The following is a 25970-nucleotide window of genomic DNA, read 5'->3' as shown; positions in this document are numbered from 1 at the left end:
GTTCCAGAATCTTCCCATAAATAGGAATCGTGACTCATTCAGTTGATTCAGTAAGGATTTATGAGCACCTGCTCGGTGCCAGACACATTTCTTGCAATGATGATACAGCAGTCAGCAAAAAGAAAGAAAAACTCTGCCTTCGTGGAGTATATATTTCAGGGGGAAAGATAATGAGTAAGATAAGTGGATATTCAGGATGTGTTAGTGGTAAGTGCTAAGGAGAAAACTAAGGTAAGGAAGGGAGATGGGCCTTGTCCTCATAGGGTGGGGAGAAGGCTTCCCAGGGAGAGCGAAACTGAGCCACGGCCGAGAGAGAGAGGCCCTGCTGTGGGCCTGGGCCTGGTGTGTTGAAAAAGGGCAGCTGGCTCAGTCTGTAGAGCACGTGACTCTTGTTGCTTGATGTAAATTCTAGTTAGTAAACACGCAGGGCACCACGGGCTTCGGGAGTAGAATTCGGTGGTTCATCACTGCCATACAACGCCCGGTGCTCATCGCATCAAGTGCCCTCCTTAATACCCAGCCCCCACCCAGCCCATCCCCCTCCAGCTCCCTGTGTCAACCCATAGTTTGTTCTCTGTGGTTAAGAGTCTCTTATGGTTTGTTTCCCTCTTTTTTTTCTCCTTCTCGTGTTTTCATCCGTTTTGTTTCTTCAATTCCACATGAGTGAAATTGTATTGTATTTGTCTTTCTCTGACTGACTTCTTTCACTTAACATTATATATACATTCTGGCTCCATTGACGTCATTACAAATGGTAAGATTTCATTCTTTTCGGGGGCCGAGTAATAGTCCATTGCATGTATATAGACACCACGTCTTCTTTGTCCATTCATCAGTCAGTGGGCATTAGGGCTCTTTCCGTACTTTGGCTCGTACTCATAATGCTGCTGTAAACATTGGGGTGCGTGTGTTTGGATCTTTGAATCTGTATTTTTGTATCCTTTGGGCAAATACCTAATAGGAGCATGTGACTCTCAATCTCAGGGTTGTAAGTTCAGGCCCCACGTGGCATGGAACCTACTTAAAATTTTTAAAAAAATTAAATCACAAAAAGAGCCCAGGGGCTCATGTCGCTACATTGGAGTGAACAAGGCAAAGAAGAGATAGTCCAGAAATGTAACAGAGGAAACGGGAAGGCAGATCACGTGGGGCTTTTCAGGTCACGGGCAAGACTTTGACATAACCCTGGGTGATGCGGGAGCTGCTGGGGGTTCTGAGCAGAGATGGGCAGTCAGAAGTACGTGTTGGTGGGGCCACTCTTGCTGCTGTGGTGACACAGACCGGAAGGGATAAGGGCAAAGGCAGAAAGACCAGTTCAGAGGCCGTGGCAGTGATCTGGAACGGCAGTGACAGGGTCCTCGGCCAGGGTACTGAGTGTTGCAGGTAGCAGAGGTGGTTGGCCAGATGTATTTTTGAGGGAAAATCAGAAGGACTTGGTGACAGGTTGCAGGTGGGATCTGACAGAAGCGAGGCATCGAGGATGACCCCCATGTGTGGCCTGAGCACCGTAGAGAAGAGAGCTGTCATTTCTAGGGTAGGGCCATTGTAGATGAGTCGTGGCAAACAAGGTCTGGATGATACTGTAAGAGCATTAGGTCTCTTTTAAAAAGTTGACCGTTAGGAAGCATACGCAAAGGATAATAAATTACGCTCATTTAAATTTTTTTTAAATTTTTTAAATATTCATTTTTGAGAGAAAGAGGATGTGTGAGTGACTGGGGAGGGACAGAGAGAGGGGCACAGAGGATCTAAAGCGGGCTCTGAGCCGACAGCAGCAAGCCGAGTGCAGAGCTCGAACTCCCAAACCATGAGATTGTGACCTGAGCCAAAGTCGGAAGCTTGACTGAGCCACCCAGGCGCCCCAAGTATGCTTACTTTACGTTGTAGTCTTACAGGAACACCGTATCTCATATTTATTCATCATAAACATTTTTGGATAGAATGTTTTTCTTTTTTTCTTTAGTGATTTAAATCTTGAATTCTTCACCTTTTTCAGCTCTTCTACAGAACAAGGTGCCTCTGTCTCTGCTACAAATTGAAATGTAAAATTCATTTGTTCCACAGGGATCTTGCATCCCTCTTATGCATACTCATAAGATCCCAGTCCTGTGGGGGGAGTAAGAAAGTGCCCTGAGGCACCATATTATTTTCTTAAACATAAGTGAAAGATGTGAAAACCACAGAATAAGGACCAGACTGAAACAAATTCCACTGGCTGACGGTTTTGGCTTCTTGACTTTGTGTGTGTATATATCACATACTCCTCTGGAATATCTGTCACAGAATGGCAGTGTTTTGGTTCTGTGATCTGAAATGATGACATGAAAAGAAGATGGGAAGAAAATGTGATGCCTCTCTTCTGATGAGTAAGAAAGCCACTCTGAGGTTTTGAAGCAAACCTCAAGTAAAGGGTTTTGATGTATGATTTGGGGCTTCACTGGGACCCGGGTAAAGCCCTGGAGATGATGACATCTTATGTAAACCACCTGCCCTTCAGTCAGTTCTCTAGTGAAATGATGTCAAGGGAATCCAGCCTGTAGGGCAGTCCCTGGGCCAAGCAGGAAAAATGCCCTTACAATTAAAGCAATTTTAATTCAAATCTGATTTTCCCATGGAAAAAAGCAATGTGAGAGAGAATTTTATTCTTACCAGGGATCCAACGTTCAACATTTTATAGAAATTACCAGGCACATTGGATTTAACTATAATTATTTCCAACTATAAATGGCATTCCGTGTATACAACTTAAGCTGTAGTAAGAAACCCAGTTCCCAGTTGCAGACTTGTATCTCACACTGTGTCGGAAAGCTGCTTTTGTTTGGTCTTAGTTTTCCTAGAGCAGATCAGAGAAACTGCTGAGAATTCAGAAGAATTTCATTCAGATTTTTACCACCATCTTTGAAAGAGACTTTGGACAAGTTGGTAAATTGTTTAGAAGCTGATTCAAGAACAATTTTCTGAAAAGACTTTCTCCTGTAAATCAGGTGAACCAGCCTGAGTTTCAAATACCTCCTTCAGCAGTGGTGGAAAATATATACCAACACAGCCACAGGGGTAATCACGTAGGTAGCAGTTATATTCCCATCCGTTTCATAATTGTTATTTACACTTCTGAGTGGAGGGAGCTCGTGCTTTTTTCTTTGGTTCCTCTGCCTTTGGCTTTTTCGTCTGTTTGTATTGATTTTTCTCCCCTGCAGATCGCCAGCACTTTATTGCACATTATTGTAACAAGACTCAGAACTTCAGTGCAAATGGCAGCCATCCTTGGGTCTGCTACACGGTACAAAAATCCTTCTTTCTCAGCTGTGAACTGGCCTCAATAGAGTGCAGCTCTTAATAGGATGCATTACTGGGCAGTGATGAGACCTTCGTTTACATGGCAGCATTGAAAAATTCAGACAGATCTTAACTGTGGGGGCAGCTGCAGCAGCCGGGATTGGCCTAAAGGCTGTGAGAAACTAGTCCTTTTTAATTTTGTCAGAGATGATTTTGTAGCCACCTGAGAAAATGAACTTTTGAAATGTTGTGGTCGTAGCTCATTTCCCTTGGCCTAATGTGCGGTCCTTACCTGCCCCCCCCCCCCCCGGTCACGTGGCCTAGCTCTGTCTGTCCCCATCTTGCTTACATTGACCTTGAAGGGGCAGAGAAACTTGCTTTGTGACTTGGGAGCCGGCACATTTGATCTCGGGGCCTACCCCTCTCCTCATCCACTGGGATGAAATTTGTGGTGGACTATTTGTAAGATGTGGATTTCCCCAGAGGAAAAGGATTGGACAGTACGAAAAGTAGACGTAAATGATCAAAGTAGAAGCTTCCTCTAAGTAGCTGAGGGTATTTAAAGGTGTTTAAACCACTAGAGGGAGCCCACATTGTTCTGATTTCTAAAAACTATAGTGTTTAACAGCTTGATTTTATTGGCTGTGGAAAAGGATACCTTCTACCAATGATTTATGGATGCATAGTTTCAGTGATCTCCATCAGTTCACTCTTAAGTTGGAAATGGGAAATGGCCGGGTCCAGACACTGTCTACACTGGTGATCCTGTGCTCAGTATCACAGAACATGGTGTGGGCGAAGTGATTTGGGCAAGGACCTTGCTATGGCTCCAGGGTCCCGGGCTTTCCCCTTCCCCTTCCCCATAACAGTCCCTGCCATCTTCCACCCTCCTCCTGCCAACACCCTGGCAGATTTAGTCCTATTCAGCAGAATGTCAGCGATATGTAGCTGTGGGCTGGGCCCTGGGCCCTGGTGAGTAACATAGCCATCCTCATTAGCCCAGGACTCTGAGGCTCAGGTGCGCCCAGGTAGCGGGTGGTGGCCTCTTTCCACCTTTCCTCCCTTTGCCTCCCCCTGGAGGGCTCTGTCCCAGTGATTTTGCTGACCCCTTCACCCCTCAGATTCTCTAGGTTTTCTGTCTTGGTGTTAATGGAGTTCTATTAGTGTTTCTTATCTGCGGCGGGCCTCATGCATAGAAAGGATTACTCAAAATTACTTGTGTTTTAGTACTCAAGTTATTGAAATTTTGAATGTAAAAGACAATGTTTCTTATGCTCAATTTATAAAGCTTGTGTTTTATTTGTAAATCTAGTAAATTTTGAATCACAGTCACCTTCATTAATATTCTGATTAACATTCAATAAACTTATACATAAGCGCATTAGGGTTCGTTAAACGATCAACCTCCACACAGAATTAGTTAATTAAGTTAAACTTTACTTGCAGACTTTGTCTGACCCGAGCATGCCAAAGAGCTTGGCAAAGCATCCTTGGACTCTAACAAGCTGACTCTTCTGAGCAAAGAGCAATGCAGATCGAATACATCTAACTCGTTAAAGTAGGTTAGACTCTGTTAAGCACGTCAAGCACGTTAGAAGAAAGCACAAGATAGCTCAGTGATGTTTGGAATATGTGGCTGTGACCTTCTGGTAGGACATAGCCAAAGTTGTTTACATTCACTGCTTCACCCCAGGGCTCCTTATCCCCCCAGAGGGAACAGAATTACTGTCACAGACCCACACAGAGCCGAGGTTAGGAACTTGACGAGGCTGGGCCGAGGCCCAGGACTCGGACTGCTTCCGGTATTTCTGCCAGAGCCAGTTTATTGAACCCATTTGCTAGGAATGGCTTTTATAGTAGTAAGACTTTGTTCACCCATTTAAAACATTTTGGAATTTATAACACTTGACCCCTTCTACTCCGGATGTGACTCATTTTGTTACTGAGAAATTCGGGTTAATTCAGTTCCTCACACACCACCCTCCCCAGTCCTGCTACAAACCTTTTACAGGGTTTTTTGGTTCCCCTTTTATGGTTTCTTTGACCACCGTTCTAGATCGACCTATAGGAAGTCAAATAGACTGGAAGCTTATCCAGCCTTTCTAAACCTTCATAGGTTACCCCATCCCAATCCAGAATGCATACACGGAGAAAGCTAAAATACTTGTGATAATTTCTGGAATGGGTGTGTTTGTGTTTGTATGTGTGTGCATGTGCACACCTGTGCACACACACATCTTAGCTAATGCATCTTTTCAGGTCTGAAAGGTAAATCCTGGCCTCAGGTTGATTACGTTCAAGGGTGGTTTTAGTATCAGTATCTGTAGAGTTAGAGTTTGGGATAAAAGCTGAATGTATCGCAGCCCACATCTCGTCGATCCTAAGGGCATGTTTTCTCACTGTCACACCTCTGAAAGTGACTGCATGCAACGGTGGCTGCCATCGGCCAGCACGTGGCAAATTGAACGTCTCTCCTGGTAGCACGATTGGCAACCACAGCCCCTCCGGCTTTCAGCACAGCAGCTGTCGAGCCCCCTTTGAAAACTGGAAAATGAGCCCGGGGTGGTGCAGAAAACCTGTCTTTGGCTCCTGCCAATGAGCTCAGGCAGAGAGTATCAGTGAAGCTTCGAGTGTAGGCCAGCTGCTCGGAAGGGCTGCTGGGTACGCGGGGGAGCGCCCCTCCAGCCCCTGCCACACCCTGACACTGCTGGGCTGCACGAGGTGGCTCTGCCCCGGAGCCCGGAGCCCTGTGCGCCCTCGACTCCGAGAGGAGAGCGATTCCCAAGGGTCGGGCTCTGGATGTGGGCGGAGAAATGAGGAGCAGGCCAACGGCTGTCCCGTGCTTTGTGTTCTTACGTGCCCCAGGAGAGTGATGGTTTTAAAAGTCTTCCGAAAGGAGTTTTAAGAGCCCCTTCAAAAGGGACTTCTAGGTGGTGAGAACACACTGTGGAAGGTTTGGGGTGAAGTGAGGTGGTCACGGGAAGTGGGGTTTGCCTCCTGTTCTCATCTCTTCCTCCCCAGCACCCAATTTTTTTTGCACTGCTGCCGACTCCAGCCTCCGTGCTTTGCAAGTTCCCCCTTCCTCTGGTCAGTGGCTCTCCTGGCTGCCTCCTGGAATCCTACCTCCTCCGCCGCCATCAGGCCCTCCTTGGTAGATGCCTCCCCATCTAGAGCGTTTCTTTATAGCCAGGCTCCTTGTTTGGAGGCATATAATCGAGCCACGCTTGAGTACATGTTACTATGGAAATGTTTTGTGTTTGCTTCATGCCCGGATTCCGCATCGTAACGGACCATAAGCTCGTTGTGACAGGGTCTGCGTCTCCTGTGTTCCTTCATTTTACCCAGAGTGGCAGCATCGCAGTGGCTCACTTGACAAATACTTGCTGACTTTAGCTGGGCCCCAAATTTTAATAGAAGTCAGAACTCTGAAAACATTTAATGAGAAAACCAGGGCAAGTGCTTCCCCTCCCCCGTCCCCAGTGGTTTCTCTCCGGGAGCTCCGGGACTCTGGTGACGGAGGCTGTGGGCCAGCCCCTGATTGTGCCTGGGCTGTGATTTTTCCCTCCTTCCTCTGTGTTCCCCACCCCCTTCCGTTACTCTGGTCCGGGAACTTACTCCAGTGCCCCAAGCGCCGCAGCCTGAGGACCCTTGCCCTGCAACCCGCCTGCTGGTGAGGGGACATGTAGATCTGCCCAGGAGCTTCCCAGAAAGTGGGAGGGACAAACAGCAGCCCCATCGGCCGGCAGGGCCTTGGCCTGCTGCACACACACCCCTCGCAGCACAGAACGGGAGTCGGTACCTGATGCTCAGGGAGAGAGACGTGAGCAGGGCGAGTGTATGTTGCTACAGTTCTTTGAAAGTAACTACCAGGTTGTCAGTGACCTGACTCACAGCCGAGAACTTCTTCTGGTGGGGACAACACGTGAGTCATTCCACATGAGAAGTACAGAGATTATGCAGCAAAATTAGAAATTAAGCATCAACATGAAGATCTGTACCACGAATGTCACGTTAGGGTTCTCGGATTTCCTGTTTAGCTCAATTTGTGTCGCTTGTTTCCTTCTTTCTTTGAATATATCATAAAAGCGGTATGAGAAATATTATATTTGGGGTGAATTCTACGGTTCTGCCAATGAATTTGCCGCAGGGGGTCACTGCCCAAATAAACAACAGGCTCACGAGGGTCCCTGGGAGGGCAGAGGGCTTGTGGCAGGTGGCAGGGTCACAGGGAGCCTGAGAAGTGGCCTCTCCCCTAGCCCTGGGCCTCCCCCTGCTGCGGGAACCGGAGCCCGGAGCCCGGAGCCCGGAGGAGAGGCCCTTCTCCTCTTCCGGGACTGGTTGCAACAGCGACACGAGTGAGTCTCGTTTTGAGTGCTTGGTGTCCTACCTACATTTATATTTACATTAAGCATTTAATTCATTTGGAAAGGATTTTTGTTTTTGAGGCAAGAGTCCAACTTCGTATTTCCCACAGGGGTATCCGTTTATATTCATACCACTTACTAAATAAGCCATCCCTGCTAGCAACCTGAAATCTTTATCGTACGTTTCAAGATTTTCTGTGTCACTGACCTTGCGGTCTCTTTTTGAGCCAATCCATATCGTCTTAGAGCCGTTAAAACAAGTTTTAGTATTTGGTATGGCAAGTTTTTCCCTAAAGTTTTCCCTCCTCCGTTTTTCCCCCTAAAGATTTGTTGGCAGTTCTCATACATTTATTTTTCCATGTGAACTTTAAAATGATTTAGTTCAGTTTTAACAAAATCCATTGGGTTCTGAATGAAATTGTCTTAAACCTGTATATGAAGTTTGGGAGGATTAACACTTTGTGATAAGTTTGCTCATCTAAGGACACTGTATTTCGGGTCTCTGTGTATCACCATCTTATTACATATCCTTCAATACAAATTCATGGATTTCCCCATATAAGCTCTGTACCTCTCTTGTTTTCCTTTGGTAATCCATTGCTTTTATTGCTTTCATGAGTAGTATTTTTCTAATCAATTTCCATTTCTAACTAGTATAAAGAAAAACTTTTTAAAAAATACTTGTCTCCAAGAACTACTCAGCTCTCTCATTAGTTATAACTGTTGTTTCTTGGGTTTCTACTCATAGCTGTAATGCAAATCATGTTTTCTCTTCTCTGCCAATACTTACACCATTTATTTTGTGTCTTCTGCCATTGCATTAGCTAGGGCCAAAACAATGTTGACTAGTAGACGTCCTTTAGTTTTGATGTAAATGGTGATGACCTTACTGTTGCACCATTTAATAGGTTGTTGGCTGTAAATTTGTAGTAAACGGCTTTGGATCTTATTCTATTTTAGGTAGTTTGCTTTGCTCGCTTGTTTTAATTAGGAATGGCTATTGAATTTTATCAAGTGTTTTTTTAGCCTCTATGCCTTATTGGCAGGGTTTTTATTTGTTCACTTTTTAAAAATGTAAATGTAATAAATTATGCTGCTAGTTTCCTAATGGTGAACCGTCTCAGCAGTCCTGAAATAAACCATGCTTGGTCATGTTGTTTTATTCTGTTAATTCACTGCTGGATTCTACTTGCCGGTGCTATATTTAGAATTTTCGCATCTATATTTATAAGTGAAATTGTCTGTAGTTTTCTTTGTCAGGTTTTGGTATTCAGTATATCCTAGATTCTTAGAATGAACCGGGGGAACTTTCCATCCTTTTCCATGGTCTAGATCAGTTTTATTACATAGCAAGTATCTGTTCTCTGATGCTGTCTGCTGCCCAGTGTTGTTGTTGTTTTAATTTTTTATGCGTATTTATTTTTGAGACAGAGAGAAACAGAACAGGAGTGGGAGAGGGGCAGAGAGTGAGGGAGACAGAATCCCAAGCAGGCTCCAGGCTCCAAGCTGTCAGCACAGAGCCCGACGCGGGCTTGAACCCACGGACCATGTGATCATGACCTGAGCCGAAGTCGGACACCTAACCGACTGAGCCACCCAGGCGCTCCAGCTGCCCAGTGGTAATGAAGGTGTAGGGTAACACCAAGCTTTTTGTCTTTACCATTATGATTTAAAAATAGGATCCTACTGCTCTAAAATGTTTTTTTCCCCTCTCTTCTGAACTGCCATATATATATATATATATATATATATTTTTTTTTTGCTTGTTACTTTGCTTGAAACGTGAAAACATAAAAAGTTTTAGGGTTTCAGTAATTTTTAGGTTGAAGGCTTATTACAACAGGAAGGAACGAACGGTTGAAGGGAAGAACTATACACATAGCATCCAAGGCTTTTGTCGTTGCCTAGTTGAAGATCTGAAAAGGGGGAGGGCCCTAGATTTAGCAGGGCTAGTTGTGGGAAGCCTAAGTCCAGCCCCAGCTCCCTCACACTAGGTGACTAGAAGCAAGCCTTCCCTGAGCCACAGGCTGTTTTTGCCTCACCCAGGTGTCACGTTCCTAACTGCTGAATACGATTGCCATGAGGATTGGGAAAAATAATATCCACAGACCTCAAGATCCTCAAACCACTGTTGATGCAAAGGGTACTTTTATAGGATTATTCTTTTCAGATGATTGTAATAGAAGACCTCATCAATGAAAGGACATTTTTATTTGTAAATGTTTAGGTAGTTGTTGATTTATTGTAAGACAGTGTCTTTGATCAGGACCACTACTGACCATGAGATAAAAAAACAGGTTTTAAATTTTGTTAAGTAATTTCACTTTTAAAGGTGTTACACTATGCCCCAGTGAGCCAGGCCAAGTAACACTTTAACTTCCTGGTGCCATTTACAGTATTTATTTAGAAAGGAAACAAAATGCGAGGTCATTTATTTTGTAGGTGTCCATGCCCTTTCTGCCTTTCTTGTCCTCATAGAGAAAGGCCTTTTCTAAGCCCTTTATTTGGTTACCTGGAAATTAGAGACTTATTAATTTATGTTACTTATTTTTTATTTTTTTATAGCAAAATGCTCGTTTAGCGCACGCACACACACACACACACACACCAGAAGAGAAAAATAATTTTCTCTAGCAGGTGCTCACAGTACCAGCTGATGGAATCAAAACATGTTTTGAGTACCTGAAATGAAAGTTATTGAAGAGTTCATTTTATCAAACCGTGTAAGAATCCCCACGGTATTATGGTGAAAATGCACTGCATCCTCGTTTGTCCCCCTGTGTCTTCAGTGGTCACCCTAAAGACTATATAATCCACTCTCTTAGCGCATAGCGGGCCCCTGCTCAGCAGTGCACCAAGCTGCAAACAAAGTCCACATAATCCACGGGTCATGTGCTCTGGGAGACAGTACAGCCCTCCCCTCCCCTCATTCATGGACAGTCTTGACTGATGAATCTATGGAGCAGGGTCAGGTGCTGGGGCCACTGATGTTAGTCATCTGTGTCTAGTGCATGGCTGGGAGGCAGGCCGAGGGCTGAGTGGTGCCCCTGGGTGCATCAGCGAGAGCAGTTACACGGAGTCTAGTTACAGAAGTGTGGCTCCCCTGATGAAATCCCATCTCATGACGCAAGTTAAAAGAACGAAACACGCCGCCTAAAGGAGAAATTGCAAGATCCCCCACATTCTATAAAAATACATGGTTACTACACTCACTGAGGAAGAGGCCTGGGGTCTGGAAGCAGATCTTTCTCATTTTGGGTGGAGTCTCTTAGGAAGTCATTCTGTGCACAACACATGAGCAAAGAGGAAGAAGGGAGTGAGATATTTTTCTAAAGGAACGATCGTCTTGTTGGATTTCTGCTTTGGGGTGTTCGATGGTGATCACTCATCAGGGCCCAGAGCACAGGAAGCTGATAGCATATGATCATGTGTTCCAAGAGAAGATATAATTAAATAATTCTTGAACATGACCAAAAATTGAATCTCTTAAGAGACAGATTCAATAAGCAGTCTCTTTCGCTAACATCGATGTCTTAGTTATTGGATTGCCTGCCCATTAGCCATTTCTTCTGGAAACTCGCCCCCATGCCTGACTGCAGCTGTGTCCCCGCCCTGTCCTGTTCCCTGCCCAGTCGTGAGCACATGAGCACTCAGCCTAAGCTCCACTGCACCTCCCTTCCTTGGAGGGTTTGGAATCGCCACCCAGGGTAGCCTGTCTGGCTGCCCTGCTGCACGGGGGACTTGTATACTCAGGAGCTGTTGTTCTTTGCCCTTTTTGCCACATGGTTTGGGAAGCAGAGAGACCCCCTCAGAAGGCAGAGAGTGGCCAGAAGTGGAACTCAGAAAAGAGCCATCTTCAGGGGCTGTGGAAGGTTAGCCCGTTGATCCGAGTGCGTCCTCCTGTGTCGTTCTGGAAGGCATGGTTACCCTGGGAGCAGTTCCTGGAGCAGAGGTGTTCAGCAAGAAGCTGGATTCCCCCCAGGGAGAAGGTGACATAACTTAGATGATTGTGCGGGTGCTTCCGACCCTGAAATCCCATGGTTCCCTAAAGGCACAAGTTAGGTATCACTCCTAGTACTTACTGTAATTTAGAAGCTAGATTTTATAAATCCTTCTGCTTATAGTTGACCAGGTATATTGTTTCCCCCTTTTTAATATTTATTCATTCTGAGAGAGAGAGAGAGAAAGAGAGAATCTCAAGTAGGCTCTGCCCTGCCAGTCCAGAGCCCATCATGGGGCTTGAACTCACGAACTATGAGATCATGACCTGAGCTGAAAGCAAGAGTCAGACGCTTAACTGACTGAGCCACACAGGTGCCCCTCAGTTTCCTTTTTAAATCTTATGTTTTGAAAGTAATGCATAATCATAATTTTAAAGCCCAATATTCCTTTAAGACAGAGTAACAGGTCACTGCCCTTTTCTAGTTTCCTGGAATCAGTGACTCAATATTCGAGCCCTTTCTTCTGCTAGTCACCTCTACCTTTCTACATAATGTGTTTTTCAGTTTTATTGACTCCCTACTTTGTAACACGATTGTTTTTTTAAAAACTTTTATCTTTATTTATTCTTGAGAGAGAAACAGAGTGTGAACAGGGGAGGAGCAGAGGGAGAGGGAGACACAGAATCCGAAGCAGGCTCCAGGCTGTGAGCCATCAGCCCAGAGCCCGACGCAGGGCTCGAACTCACGAACGGCGAGATCACGACCTGAGCCAAAGTCGGACGCTCAGCTGACTGAGACCCTGGCGCCCCATCATATGAGTGTTTTTACACCCACCATACACTCTGTTCCTCCAACCCCCTAATGTAGTTTTACGTCACAACTTTTGGTTAAATTCTTTAATGTGTCCACAGATAAGCAGGTAGTGCGCCATAATTATGTTCCCTTAAATATAACAGAGTTGATAATTGCGTCACTTTTTTTTCGCTTCGTTTTCCCTGTACCTGTTACTGGTTCTTGAATGTGCTGTGCTGAAGCACATCCGACGACCCGTCAGTGTTGTGCCTGGTTGTTTTCCATGCAGAGGTTGGGCCCAGAATGGGAGCTGTCCTAGGTCAGTTTGGGCAGGGTCGCTCTCGAAATACACGACACGCTTCTCATCCTCGTTTCCAACCTCTTGAGGATTTGCTCTGCTTTGTTCCCTATACCTTGTCTTAATCTGCTTCCTTGTTTTTGCAGATGCATGAGAGAGATTTTGGAATCTTGCATGAAAACATCTTCATTCCCGTTTTTCCTCCACATGTGGAAGGCACTGTTTTCTTGCCTGCAGCTTTGCTGTTGAGAGGCTGACACCAGCCTGTCCCCCGTCTTTCAAACATGGCCTGTTCATTCTCTCCAGAAGTTTTCAGAGTCTTCTCTTTATCCCTGATACTTTGAAATTTTATAGTGATTCTTTTGTAGTTTGGTGGGGTTTTTTTGGTTTTTGTTCTTTCTGAACAGTTGAATGTGATACTCAAAATTCCTGTTCTTCACTTCTGTGAAATGTCTTGAATTATTTTTTTGGAAAACCATGGTTTCCACATCTCCTATCTTCTCTACCTCTGGGCCTCTGTTGCATTATCTGGACTTAGCGTTTGTTGTGTGTTCCCCCCTGCCCTGGCCCCCGCCACCCTGTCTCCTTTTGGTTGGTTGATTTGCTTTCTTTTTGTTTTTGTCAATTTGAGAAGACTCCCTCAACTCCTTTCTGATTCTGTCGAATATATTTCTATGGTATGTTCAGTGTCCAAGAGCTCTGTTCTGTTCTCTCTGTGTTCCCATCGCTCTTTAAAAATAGCATTCTGGGGGTGCCTGGGTGGCTCAGTCGGTTGGACGTCTGACTTCAGCTCAGGTCATGATCTCATGGTTCATGGGTTCAAGCTCCACGTCAGGCTCTGTGCTGACAGCTCAGAGCCTGCAGCCTGCTTCCGATTCTGTCTCCAGCTCTCTCTGCCCCTCCCCGACTTGTGCTCTCTCTCTCTCAAAAATAAAAAAAAAACATTAAAAAAAATAGTATCCTTTACTTTGTCTCGTGAACGCTGTGTCACATCTCTGCAGTCGTCTTCCGTTCCCCGCCTTGTCTGTGTCTCCGCCTGAGCCCCCTCTCAGGCGATGACATTTGCCTAGTCCCAGCTCGTGTCTCTCTGGCTGGAAGAGGCCTGGCTCTGAAAGGCGGGGAGGTGGCCCCAGGAGCCCTGCCAGGCCTGGCGGCCGGCCTCCTGAGCTGCCCGCGGCCCTCCTCGGGGCACTGCGGGTTGGGAGGATGTGAGAGCAGAGATGAGTTCATCTGCGTGTGCCAGAAGCCTCCCACACCTGAGTTGCGTTTTGAGCTTAACCGTTTGGGAATGAACTTTTGTCCTCCTCAGTCTATTCAATACTGATCACTTAGAAGTGCCTGCAGCTGTAAACTTGGCTTTTTTTTTTTTTCCTCTCTTTTTTTAAAGCTTTCTTCAAGGCAAACGTAGCAATCACATTTCACTAAAGGTTGTTCTCTGGTTCTTTTTTATCTTTAAGTCCTAGAATTTTGATGTTTTTTTGCTGCTTTATTGAAATTTGGATTGCCAGATTCTGTATTATTTCGTTAAAGTTTCAAATTTCTTTTTTCTTTTACCTACCTGAAGAAGAAAGTAGCAACAAAATTGAAATACAAATAGGATCATGAGGCTAAGAAACTTATAGAGAACATCTAAAAGGGACAGTATGTTCTTATACAGCCTCATAACATGAGATACTTCATACAGGTGGTCCCTAAATCTTGTGCTTAAGTTCTCCTCTCAGCCAAAGTAAAAAGGGAAAGGTAGCCCATGTCTCTTGTTATTAAAATAAAGAATCATAAACCAAGAAACAGACTCAACCACAGAGAACAAACTGATGGTTATTGAGGGGAGAGGAGTGTGGGATGGGTGTAACAGGCGACGGGGATTGAGGAGGGCCCTTGCGATGCCCACCGGCTGTTGTGTGGACGTGTTGAACCACTGAATTCTACACCTGAAACTAATATTACACTGTATGTTAACTAGCTGAAATTTCAATAAAAACTTTTTTTTAATAAAAAGCATAAAAATTCTTCAGGGAAAATTAAACCCCAAGATGACCTTAGCAGATAATTCCTTGATTAGGGAACCTTGATTGCTGAATGATCAATGTCTTCAAGATAGTTTTAGAAAATGTGCGTAGTAGGCGATTCAGTATAGTTTCAACATAGTTCAATATCGTTTCAATATAGTTCAATATCGTTTCAACATAGTTCAATATAGTTTCAATATAGTTCAATATCGTTTCAATATAGTTTCAACATAGTTCAATATCGTTTCAATATAGTTCAACATAGTTCAATATCGTTTCAATATAGTTCAACATAGTTTCAACATAGTTCAATATCGTTTCAATATAGTTTCAACATAGTTCAGTATAGTTTCAATATAGTTCAATATAGTTCAATATTGTTTCAATATAGTTTAGTATCGTTTCAATATAGTTCAACATAGTTTCAACATAGTTCAATATAGTTTCAATATAGTTGAACATAGTTTCTGAAGTGCCTTAACGTAGTAGAGGCATTTCCTCAGGGGGCTGTGAAAATACTACTGCGCACTTGGCTTTGCTTTTAGGCGCTCTCACCTTGAAATAGAGATAGAAGTTGGAAGCCTCATAACTTGTTTGACTTCTCAAGCTTCTGCCAGGGGGTAGATCACCGTCATTTTATTTCTGAATTACCTGCCACGTAGGCCTGGTGCCAGTGCCTCACGGGATTTAAAATGGGAACTGTCATATCAAGGACGAACACGGCGCGGAGGTGAGAGTTAAACTCTTACTGAATGAATTCCTTGTGCGGGAACACCTGCCTCCAGGTAGAAGGCCTGCCTCCGTTCTGGCAGGTGGGAGGCACCAGAGTGAGCAGAGCCACCGTTAGGTAGGAGCTGCGGCTGCTTCCTCCCCTGTCAGAGGGGGATACAGCTCCTGCCTGGGGGATGGCTGTGAATTCATAACATAATTTGTTATGCTTTCCGAGCAGGCTCGGTGCACGCGAAGCGGTGCGTTAAAGCACAGCGTGCAACGCAGGACCGCTTCCCAGGGACCGTCTGTGGTGAAAGGGCTTCGGAACATTCCTTCCTCGCCCACCGCACGTGTCTGTGCTGTACAGCGCGGCCCGTCTGTCGTCCGCCACAGTCCAAGGCTCCTGTCCAGGGGCGGGCGATGCTTCCTGTCGTGCTCAGAACCAGCAGCGGCATCTTTTGTGCCAAGACTGTGCCTTGCCGAAGGCCGCGTCCCCTCGCCCTCCTGGGAGCCGTGTGCCTGATCACACCCTAGCTTCATCCGACAGCGAAGGGAGGTGTCAGGACGTTTGAGATGAGGGGTCATTTGTCATCAGGTCATTCCCTCCCCGTAATACAGTCCAGGGTCTGAGGAGGTATCCGGGGCTTGGATCCGTGTTGAGATTATTCCCTTTGATTCCTAAATGGCTTTTATGTGATGTTATGTTACTGATTTGACACTTAAAAAATAACCACCAACTATTCTGAACTGTTTTCTTAATACAAAACTGGAGGATCACGTCTTCTTTCTTTTTCTATCCGGCAGGAAGTAGGTTTGCCATTTGTTATTTCTTCTTCCAAAATCCATGCTGTGGTCACCCATGAATTCAGATCTAGACCTTTTTCCTTTTCACAGTTAATTTTGAGTTCTCTCATTATTTTAATGTTTATTAGTGGTACGGTCTGCTCAGGCAAAATTCCACAAAGTGATCTCACTCAAGATTTCCTGGGAAGATGGTGAAGTTAGGGGAGAAACCAGCAAACATTACCAAGAAAAAGGAAAGTTAGGAGCAAATTACATCAGTATAGAAACAGGGTGCTCATGGAGAAGTGGGGCCTACTGCAGCCGACGAGAATTGATGGGTTTTCACCTGATAGAACAGGTGAAGGAAGGAAGGAAGGAGGGACGGACCGACTTCAGGAAGACACCAAGAACCAACCCGTGACTTCCCTTTCTGAGGAAGTTGGTGCAGTGTCATGAGAATTAACTTTAACAACTTCTAGTCGACTGCTACAAACCCCGCTCGGTAGAGAGGCCAGGGCAGGCCTAGGAGAAGCCAGGATCCTCTTCTACCCAGGATTCAGACACATTCAGACACTGGGGACAAGGATGTTGCCACAGTAAGCCAGAGCTTAGGGACAACCATCAGGCCTACTGACAATTAATTTTTGGAGCTTTCTTTTAGTATTTAGTTAGGTGTGATTAAGTACATGGTAATTGTAGGAGAAAAGTAAATAAGCTGAAAGAGAAATCCATCACTCAAATCCAATGCCAGAGAACAACACATTGTAAAATAACAATGAGTAAACAGCCTATCAAAACATAGAAATCTGAAGTAAGCCAGGTAGAATAAATGTGAGATAATGGCCGTGAACACTTCTGGAGAAAAGAGTGCAGTGGTAGTAATTTGCCCTATCATAGGATGTAAATCCACAGGAACTGGAAAATTGTGGTACTGGCACCAGAGCAGATAGATAAATGGAGGGGCGCCTGGGGCACTCAGTCAGTAGAGCATCCGACTTGGGCTCAGGTCATGATCTCGCGGTCTGTGAGTTTGAGCCCCGCGTCGGGCTCTGTGCTGACAGCTCGGCACCTGGAGCCTGCTTCGGATTCTGTGTCTCCCAATCTCTCTCTCTCTCTCTGCCCCTCCCCCGCTCATGCTCTGTCGCTCTCTCTGTCAAAAATAAACAAACATTTAAAGAAATTTAAAAAAAAAAACCAAATACATAAATGGAACAGAACAAAGTCCAGGAACTGTTAGAAGTACAGACATACACAAATTTGGTATATGTTATGATAGGTATTTCCTGTCAGTAGAAGATGATGCATTGGTTATTGAATGGTGTTGGGACAACTGGCTACCCATTTAGAGGGAATGGGTAAAGGTCGAGCCCCTCTTTAAATTATACACTAGTTATACTAATAATACATTACTATCTAGTTTCAGTAAAGTTATAAACGTAAAAATGAAAACCATAAAGATACTAGAAAGAATTATAGGTGAATGTTTAGCTAACCTTTGGGTGGGGAGACCTTTACTGTATGAATGGCACCAAAGGAGGAAGTAACTGTAAGAGAAAAGATTCACAAGTTCCTTACGCTAACATAAAGTTCAGGACTGAAAGGGAGCTGCGTACCCAACATAGATAACGATTAAATGTTGGCCCCTTCTTCTCATGGTATCCCTTGCCACCATAAAAATAAAGCTGTGTACAAATCTTTATTATTGGAAAGATGGCCATGATCATAAACGAGAAGTGAAAAACTTGTGAATGTACGTATTTGCATGTATGCATTTCTGTAGGAAAAGGCCTGGATGCAATCCAAACTTAACAACAGTAGTTTTTAAGTTAAGATTTGGATAACTTATTCCCTGTTTCTTTTCCTGCATCTTTTTCATTCTTTTCCCATAGTGATTGTGTATTTAATCAAGTATCGTTAAAAAGCAAAGGACAAAAAAGTTTCACAGAATAATCGGTGATAATAAAATTGGAGAGAAAGCGGAGCTTCGCGCTTCCCTCTTGATGAGATCAAATAGGCCTCTTCAGGGAGTTTTGGGACCATCTGTCTTACTGCGGGATAACTGAATGTCATTGGGTAGCATCTTGAATCTACACGTAAATTTCTTTCAACGTAAGAACGAAATGCTTACATTCCTTCCAAAATAACTAAAAGACTACATATATTTTTTAAATGTTTACTTACTTTTGAGAGAGAGAGAGACAGAGCATGAACAGGGGAGGGTCAGAGAGAGGGAGACACAGAATCGGAAGCAGGCTCCGGGCTCTGAGCGGTCAGCACAGAGCCCGACGCGGGGCTCGAACCCACGAGCAGTGAGATCATGACCTGAGCCGAAGTCCGATGCTTAACCGACTGAGCCACCCGGGCGCCCCTGAAAGATTGTATTTTAAATTGTCATTTCTCTTATGGTAGTTGATATTTGATTTTTTTATACATCCATTCTTTTCAACCAGTGTTTGTTTTGTCTAGTTCCTCTGAATTAAGCAGCAGAAAGCTGTTTTAACGTACAAATTTATCATGGGGAACCAAAATTAGTGAATATGCCTCTTAATGAGAGCTTTGGTTTAGCCATTTTAAACTGTTTATAAATTAAAAATGTAATCCAGGAGAGATTGTTTTAGCCCCTTGTCCACCCAGAAGCTTTCAGCCGCCAACAAGAAAACGCCTCATTTCTAAGGAAATGTTGCCCTTCCTGCCTCAAGTCCTCCAGGGGTTTATTGACTTGGAGAAGCAGCATAGTGGTTTTGGATAATCAAGGCTGATGGGCTCCTTCGAACCCACCAGTTTCTCTTAGGCGTCATGACATTGGCAATCTCCTAATGTGAACGAGGAGGAGAAGAGAAAAGAGAGCTCAGATTTTCTCTGTCCTCAAACCTCTCCCTCCCCCTGACTCCTAGCAGCCACCGCCTTGCCTACCGGTTTGCCTTTTCCAGAGCAGCATAGAAATGGGATCGTGTAGTTTTTAGCCTTTGAGTCTCTTTCTTTCACTTAAAATAACATTTGAGACTCATCCGTGTTACTGCATTTGTGAAGAGCCCCTTGCTGTGCAGAGCAGTATATGAGTGTGTGGATGCGCTACAGTGTGTCTGTCCGTGTTTCAGAAGAGGGGTATTTTGATTGCTTCCAGTCCTCCGATTTTGCATAGAGCTGCTGCAAGCATTTTCCCGCTGTTTTGTGTGAGTAAAGGTTTTCATTTTACTTGGGTAAATACCTAAGAGTAGGATTGTCGCGTCATATGTTAGGGAACTCTCCGACATCACAGCCACCACCCGTTGTTCCCGCGTGGCGGTGCCATTTTGCCTTTTCCCACCAACAGCGTGTGAGGGTTCTGGTCCCTCGACGCCCTCACCAACACTTTGGTGTCGGTCTTTGTTCGTTTGGCTACTCTGGCGGTCATGTTGTGCTGCAGCATTTGCATTTCTCAAGTGACGAGTGATGTTGAGCATCCTCTCAGGTACCGATCTGTGACCACGTATTTCCTTGCATGAAGTGACTGCTGCAGCACCTACTTTTAGTTACAGACGTTTCATTGTGTCCGCATGGACGTTTCACAGGGTCCCTGTAGACGTTAACTGTGTCGTGTAGACGTTTCAGAGTGTTGATCTGTCTCATTGTTTCCTTAAGGTGTGTCTGTCTTCTTTTTTCTTTTCTTTTTTTTTTTTTAAACTGGTCTCCCTGTCCCTATGTTATGTTAGAAGTTTGGTTTACAGGCTTGATTAGATTCAGTTTAAACAGTTTGGCCAAGAACATTTCACGAGTGGTGTATATATGAGGGATTTAAAAAATGCATTGGAGCAGATTGAAAGGCACACCTTGATGATACCACCCTACTAACACTGTAGCAGCTTCCCCAAAAGTGGGAACAGCTGGAGAGTGTCCTTGACTCTGCGAGAGGGACAGCTGGGATCAAACACAGGTGGACAGGTTGGACCTCAGTGCAGAGGGAACGGATGGTAGAGGGTAAGGGTCCAGCCAGGTGTGGGAACAGGTTCGGGGTGGGGGGACTCACAGATGTCCTCTTCTGAAAGCCTCTGTTCTCTCCCCAAAATAGCAAGGTTGGTGCTGACAGTACATAGAGACAGGTGTTGGAGGCTTGAAGACCAGGGAGCAAGTGTAGAGTCAAATGGGGGAGCGAGAGACTGAATGGACCAGAGTAAAATGACATAGGCCAGGCCCTAAGAGCCCTCGTGAGGACATGAGTTTACATGGAGGTCACCTGAAGTTGTGTTTTCCCCCCAACCATTGTTGTGAGTGTATTGTTAATAGTTGGACCAATTTAGATTAATTGTGGGCCTTCGCTTTTGGAAATTTTCTCAAAATGTAGGAATGTATCATATACAGCAATGTCATTAGTAAAACCGGTTACAGTTTAGAATTTTAACCCCCTAGATGTTCACCCCAAAGCCCTGGATACCTGTCCTCTGCAGGAGAGGGACGTTAAGAAGTTTCAAATGAAGAGTGGAAAATCTGGCAAGGAATAGTCCATTTCCTAAGTGTAGAATTTTGAAGTTTTGAAACTTTGTGCCCACAAAATAGGAGATGTTCTATGGCAAATGAGGGAAAAAATAAATGTTTTATTTATACTTGATTTCTTAATATTTCTTTTGAAATTGGATATACTTTCACTGTTAGTTAGACCTGGGATTGAATGTTTGATGTTACTTGAAATAGGTTTCCAATTGGGGAAAAGTGTTTTCTGAATATTTTCTGGGCCATCACAACAGTGTTATGTAAGAAAGAAAATCGTTATAATATTCTTCTAAAAATACTTCAATGGAAAATTATCTTGCAGTTAGAATATGTCCGTTTAAAGATGTAACATTAAAAACTCTGCAATCTTGATTTACAATGTATTTTTTACATTAATACACTTTATTTTTTAGAGCAGTTTAAGTTTTATAGAAAAATTATATAGAATATTTATATTTACCACATAACCCCAACTCCCCTAAACAGTTTCCCTTATTATTAACATCCTGCAGTAGTGTGTAACATTTGTTACAATTGATGAAACAATGTTGATACGTTATTAACTAAGGTCCAGAGTTCACACTAGAGTTCACTCTGTGTTGTACATTCCGTGGGTTTTAACAAATGCCAACTGCGATGTATCTACCATTAGAGTATCAAATGAAATGGTTTCACCATCCTCAAAAATCTCCTGCTTGTCACCTCTTCATCCCACCGCCCCTCCCACCCCCAATCCCCTGGCCACCACTGATCTTATTACTGTCTGTACAGTGTGCCCTTTTTCAGAATGTCGTATAGTTGAAATCATATGTAGGCTTTTTTAGGTTAGATTCTTTCACTTACTTAGTAAAATGCATTTGAAGTCCCTGCGTGTGTTTTTGTGGCTTACTAGCTCATTTGTTCTCATCACTGAATAGTACTCCGTTGTGTAGATGTACCGTGGTTTGTGTATCCAGTCGTCTGTTGAAGGACATCTTAGTTGCTTCCGATTTGGGGCAATTATGAATAAAGCTGCTATAAAGTTCAATGTGATTTTAAAGCTACAGTTGTAATTGTTGATGCTTTTCTTAAGCAGCGCTGACATTTGATAGACCTTGCTTTGCCTGATTACTCACAGTAGGTCCAAGAATGTTTCCAGATGGCCCTGGCCATCTGGAGCTTAAATCCACATGAACCTGAAAGAATTGTCGGGAAGGCAGATCATGAAAAGAAGCCATTTGATGTGGGACTGAAAACCCACCTGGAGTTTTAGAGAAGAGATTTTCACACCACCACCACCACACCGTAAGCTGCTGGGGTTGCTCTACTCGGATCCCGGATGCAGTCATGACAACAATAAGTGCAGAGACGCCTTGTGAGCTCCGAAAGCTTGATTTGCATTCAGAGTCTGTGTGGGGGAGGGAAACCCTGTAAGGTCTCTCCTTCTTTCGACAGGCCTTGGTCCACGTGGAGCCACGTGCAGACGTGCCTGTACATCTTTCACCGGAGCAGCCTCTGCCACCCGTGGGCTCTGTCACTCTTCCTGCACAGGGACTTTGCCTTCGTCCACGGCATTTCCCGTTACAGGAAAGTCTTCTTGATGAAGGGTGGTTCCTTGACCCACCCTTTCAGCCCTTCTCGGGGACTGTGTGTCACGCTGGGCTGCACACTGGGGCGACAGCGGTGACCGAAACAATTGTGGGAGTTAGGAAACTGACATGCACAACGGATCAGAATCCTTTAGGATCACTGCCCATCCAGCTCAGTGCCACGGCCGTTTTCAGCTGTGATATTCCACCATGCATATGAGAAGGCGCTGCTAAAAATCCTAAGACCTTCTGACCGAGGCAGGGGAGTAATTGATTTTGCTCTGAAAGGACAACAGCAGTGGATTGCGCTATTTATAATTCAAACTTACAATATGACCCAAAATGCTTGCTGTACAACTCAAAAGAATGCATATGCTCAAACGGTAAGAAGCCCATTACCGTGATGAAAGCTGAAAACAAACATACAAAGTGTCAGTGTCTTCCCGTTGATGAGAAAACTCCAAATTCCTCCGTATCTTATTTTGATTCTCTGAACAGCCTGGTTTATGCATATCTCAATCTGATACAGTTGTTATTGCAGAGAAAGTTGAGAGTTCAGGACTCACGGCATCATTCTGTTGTGCAGTCCTCTTACTCAGTTTTCCCAGGTATAATTCGCATACAATAAAATGCTCTCACCTTAAATGTTGAGATTGATGGGTCTTGACAGATGTATCCCCCTATGTAACTACCACTACAAAAACGACTTAGAATATTTCCTCGTCTCCAAAAAGTTCCTCCTTCCTCTGTGCAATGAGCCTCTTCTACTCCCCGTCATAGACCATCGCTGATGTGCTTTCTGTCGCTATGAATTACAGTTGCCCGTTCTGGAAATTTGTATGAATGGAACAACCCTGTGAATACTGCTGGCGTCTGGCTTTTTTATTTAGCATAACGCTTTTGAGATTCATCCACATCATTGTATGTAGTGGGTTTCTTTTCATATTGCTGAGTGGTATTCCCCTATCTGAATATACTACAATTTTCTTACCCACTCATCTGCTGATGAACGTTTTGGTTGTTCCCGTATTTTTACTATTATGCACGAAGCTGCAATGAACATTCTCACATGCTTTTTTCATGTACCTTTGTCTTTGTTTCCCTTGGGTAAATACTTCAGGGTGCGTTTGCTGAGTCTTAGGGTAAGTTTTTGTTTAACTGTGTAAGAAACTGTCAAACTGTTTCTGAAGTGTTTCTAACCTTTTACTCTTTGACCAGCATGAGTTGTGAATTGCAAGAAGTCCACATCCTTGCCTGTATTTGAAATTGTCGATATTTTAGTTTTGTTTTGTTTTAACCATTGTGACAGTTGTGTAGTGATGGCTCCTTGTGGCTTTAATTTGCATTTCCTTGGTGACTAATTATGTTAGAGCATCTTTTCATATGCTTGTTAGCATTTTATATATCTCCTTTTGTGAATGGTCTGTTCAGTTATTATGCCCATTTCTTTTAATGCATTGTCCTCATTACTGAGTTATAAGAGTTCTTACAACTTGTAATATACAAGTTGTATTCTGTCCATAAGTCTGTTGTCAAACATAGGCAGGAATTTACTCCCAGGCAGTGACTTGCCATTTTATTTACATGTTTTTTTCTGAAAAATCTTCCATTATGCCATGGTCCTGAAGATTTTCTTCTGTATGAATTTTCTGGTTTTAGCTTTTATGTTTAGCCAGATCTATGATGCATTTCAAGTTAATTTTTGTATATAGTATGAGATAGAGATTGAGGTTCAATTTTTTTTTTCCTAAATGGCTTCCAGGTGCTACTCTAACCATTTGTTGAAGAAACCCTTTTCCATGTACTGATTACTTTGGCATTTTTGTCTAAATTCAAATAATCGCATATGTATGGCTCAATTTCAGGACTATTTTGTTCCATTTGTCTATATAGCTAATCTTCATGTTTTAAAGTTTTAAGTGGTTTTAAGTCTTCATATCAGACATTATTGGTCCCAAACTTTATTGTTATTTTTCAAAAGTGTTTTGCTATTCTAGGTTTTCTGCATTTCCATCTGAATTTTAGAAATCAATTAGCTGATTTCTAAAAAAAAAAAAAAAAGTATTGTGGGGATTGCATTGATTCATTAGATCAATTTGGAAGTGATTGACTGACATTTGAACGATATTGAGTCTTCTGATCCATGAACATCGCGTATTTCTCTGTTTATTTAGGTCCTCTTTAACTTTATAGATTTTGTTGTACAGAATTTACATAGATTTTGTTAAATTCACCCATAAGTATTTTATGTCTCTAGGTTCTGTTGTAAATTGTATATTTATATCAATTTCCAATTTTAATTACTAACATATAGAAAGAAGACTTAATATTTTCATGATCAGATATCCTGCAACTTGGCTAAATTTGCTTATTAGTAATAGTAATTTCTTTTTAAAAATACATTCTTTAGAATTTATTGTGTATACGACCGTGTTATCTGCAAATAAAAACAAATGTTCTTCTTCCTTTACAACCTGTAGGCTTTATATTCACTTTTCTTGCCTGATTGCACTGGCTATAACCTCCAGCAGAATGTTGAATAGAAGTAGTAAAAGTTGACATGCTTGCTTTGTTTTTGATTTTAAGGAAAGGCAGTTAGGTTTTCATCGTTTGGTGTACTGTTAGCTGGGGTTTTTTTTCCTAGATGCCTTTTTAAAGATTAAGGAAATTTCACTCTCCTTCTATCTTACTGAGTACTTTCACCATGTATGAGTATTGAATTTTGTCAGAAATTTTCTGTTTGTGATAGGTCAGTTTTCTCATTTTTTTCTGTTAATGTGTTGAATTACATTAATTAACTTTCTGTTGTAAAACCAGCCTTGCATTACTGAGATATATCCCACTCGGTTATATTTTATTACAGATTGTTAGATTCAATTTCCTAATATTTTGCTAAGGATTTTATATCTATGCTAAATAAGAGATATTGGTCTGTAACTTTATTTTCTTATAATTATCTTTGCCAAGTTTTGGTATCAGAACAACACTATCTTCAATTTCCTTTCCCTTCCTTTTTTTCTGAGAGAGATTGTACAGGATTATTTGTTTTGTTTTTTTTTTTTTAAATTGATATTATTTATTCCTTAAATGTTTGATATAATTTTCCAGTAAAACCATCTGAGCCTGAAAAGTTTTTAAATTATGAATTTAATATCTTTATTAGATACAGGGAAGTATTCTCATTTTCTATTTCTTCCTGGGTCAGTTTTGGTGATTGGTTCTTTTCAGCAGCTTGTCTATTTTATCTAAGTTGTTAAATGTATTAACATAAAGTTATTGATGTTACTTTCTCATTATTCTAATTTTTAGAGAATCTTTAATGATAACTCCTTTCTCAATCCTGATATTGGCAATTTCTTTCTTCTGTTTTTACTCTTACTCAGTTTAGCTAGAGTTTATCAATTTTATTTTTATTTTCAAAGAACCAACTTTTGATTTCATTGATTTTCTCTACTGTTTGTTTTCTGTTTCATTGACTTCTGAATATTCTTTTAATATTCTCTTTATTCTGCTCGATTTGGTTTAGTTCTTTTTCTAGTCCTCCATAATTCTGTATCATGAAAGACTTCTTGGGCTAGATCCCCTAGCTCTTCTGTTGGAAGTTTTCATTTTTTTTTTTATTGGCAAAATGAATTCAGTAATCCTTTAAAAGGGTCATACACCATGCTCAAGTGGGATTTATTCCATGAATGCAAGAATGGGTTGTTTAAGTTTTCATTTTGGCAGTCATTTATTAATTTTGTAGAACTCTTTCTGGTTTT

At 42.9% G+C, this 25970-nt stretch overlaps 1 protein-coding gene across 14 annotated transcripts in view; it reads left to right on the top strand.

The window, feature by feature from the left end:
- Positions 1-25970, top strand: part of ANO10 (anoctamin 10) — a 283614-nt gene that overhangs the window by 153066 nt on the left and 104578 nt on the right. For 5 of the 14 annotated variants that reach the window (XM_053221788.1, XM_053221789.1, XM_027040517.2 and 2 more), the window contains one exon: positions 22076-23351. The exons of 7 other annotated variants lie outside the window; for them this stretch is intronic. In XM_053221788.1, the coding sequence (XP_053077763.1) occupies positions 22076-22429 (354 nt within the window). In that variant the 3' untranslated portion in view covers positions 22430-23351. 2 more of the 14 variants (XM_027040523.2, XM_053221793.1) reach the window with 2 other exon arrangements.

Source organism: Acinonyx jubatus, chromosome C2 (genome assembly GCF_027475565.1).
Source record: "Acinonyx jubatus isolate Ajub_Pintada_27869175 chromosome C2, VMU_Ajub_asm_v1.0, whole genome shotgun sequence".
In the NCBI taxonomy this organism is placed as follows: domain Eukaryota; kingdom Metazoa; phylum Chordata; class Mammalia; order Carnivora; family Felidae; genus Acinonyx; species Acinonyx jubatus.
Note: the sequence above shows the minus strand (reverse complement) of the source record. Positions and strands in the feature narration are given on the sequence as shown.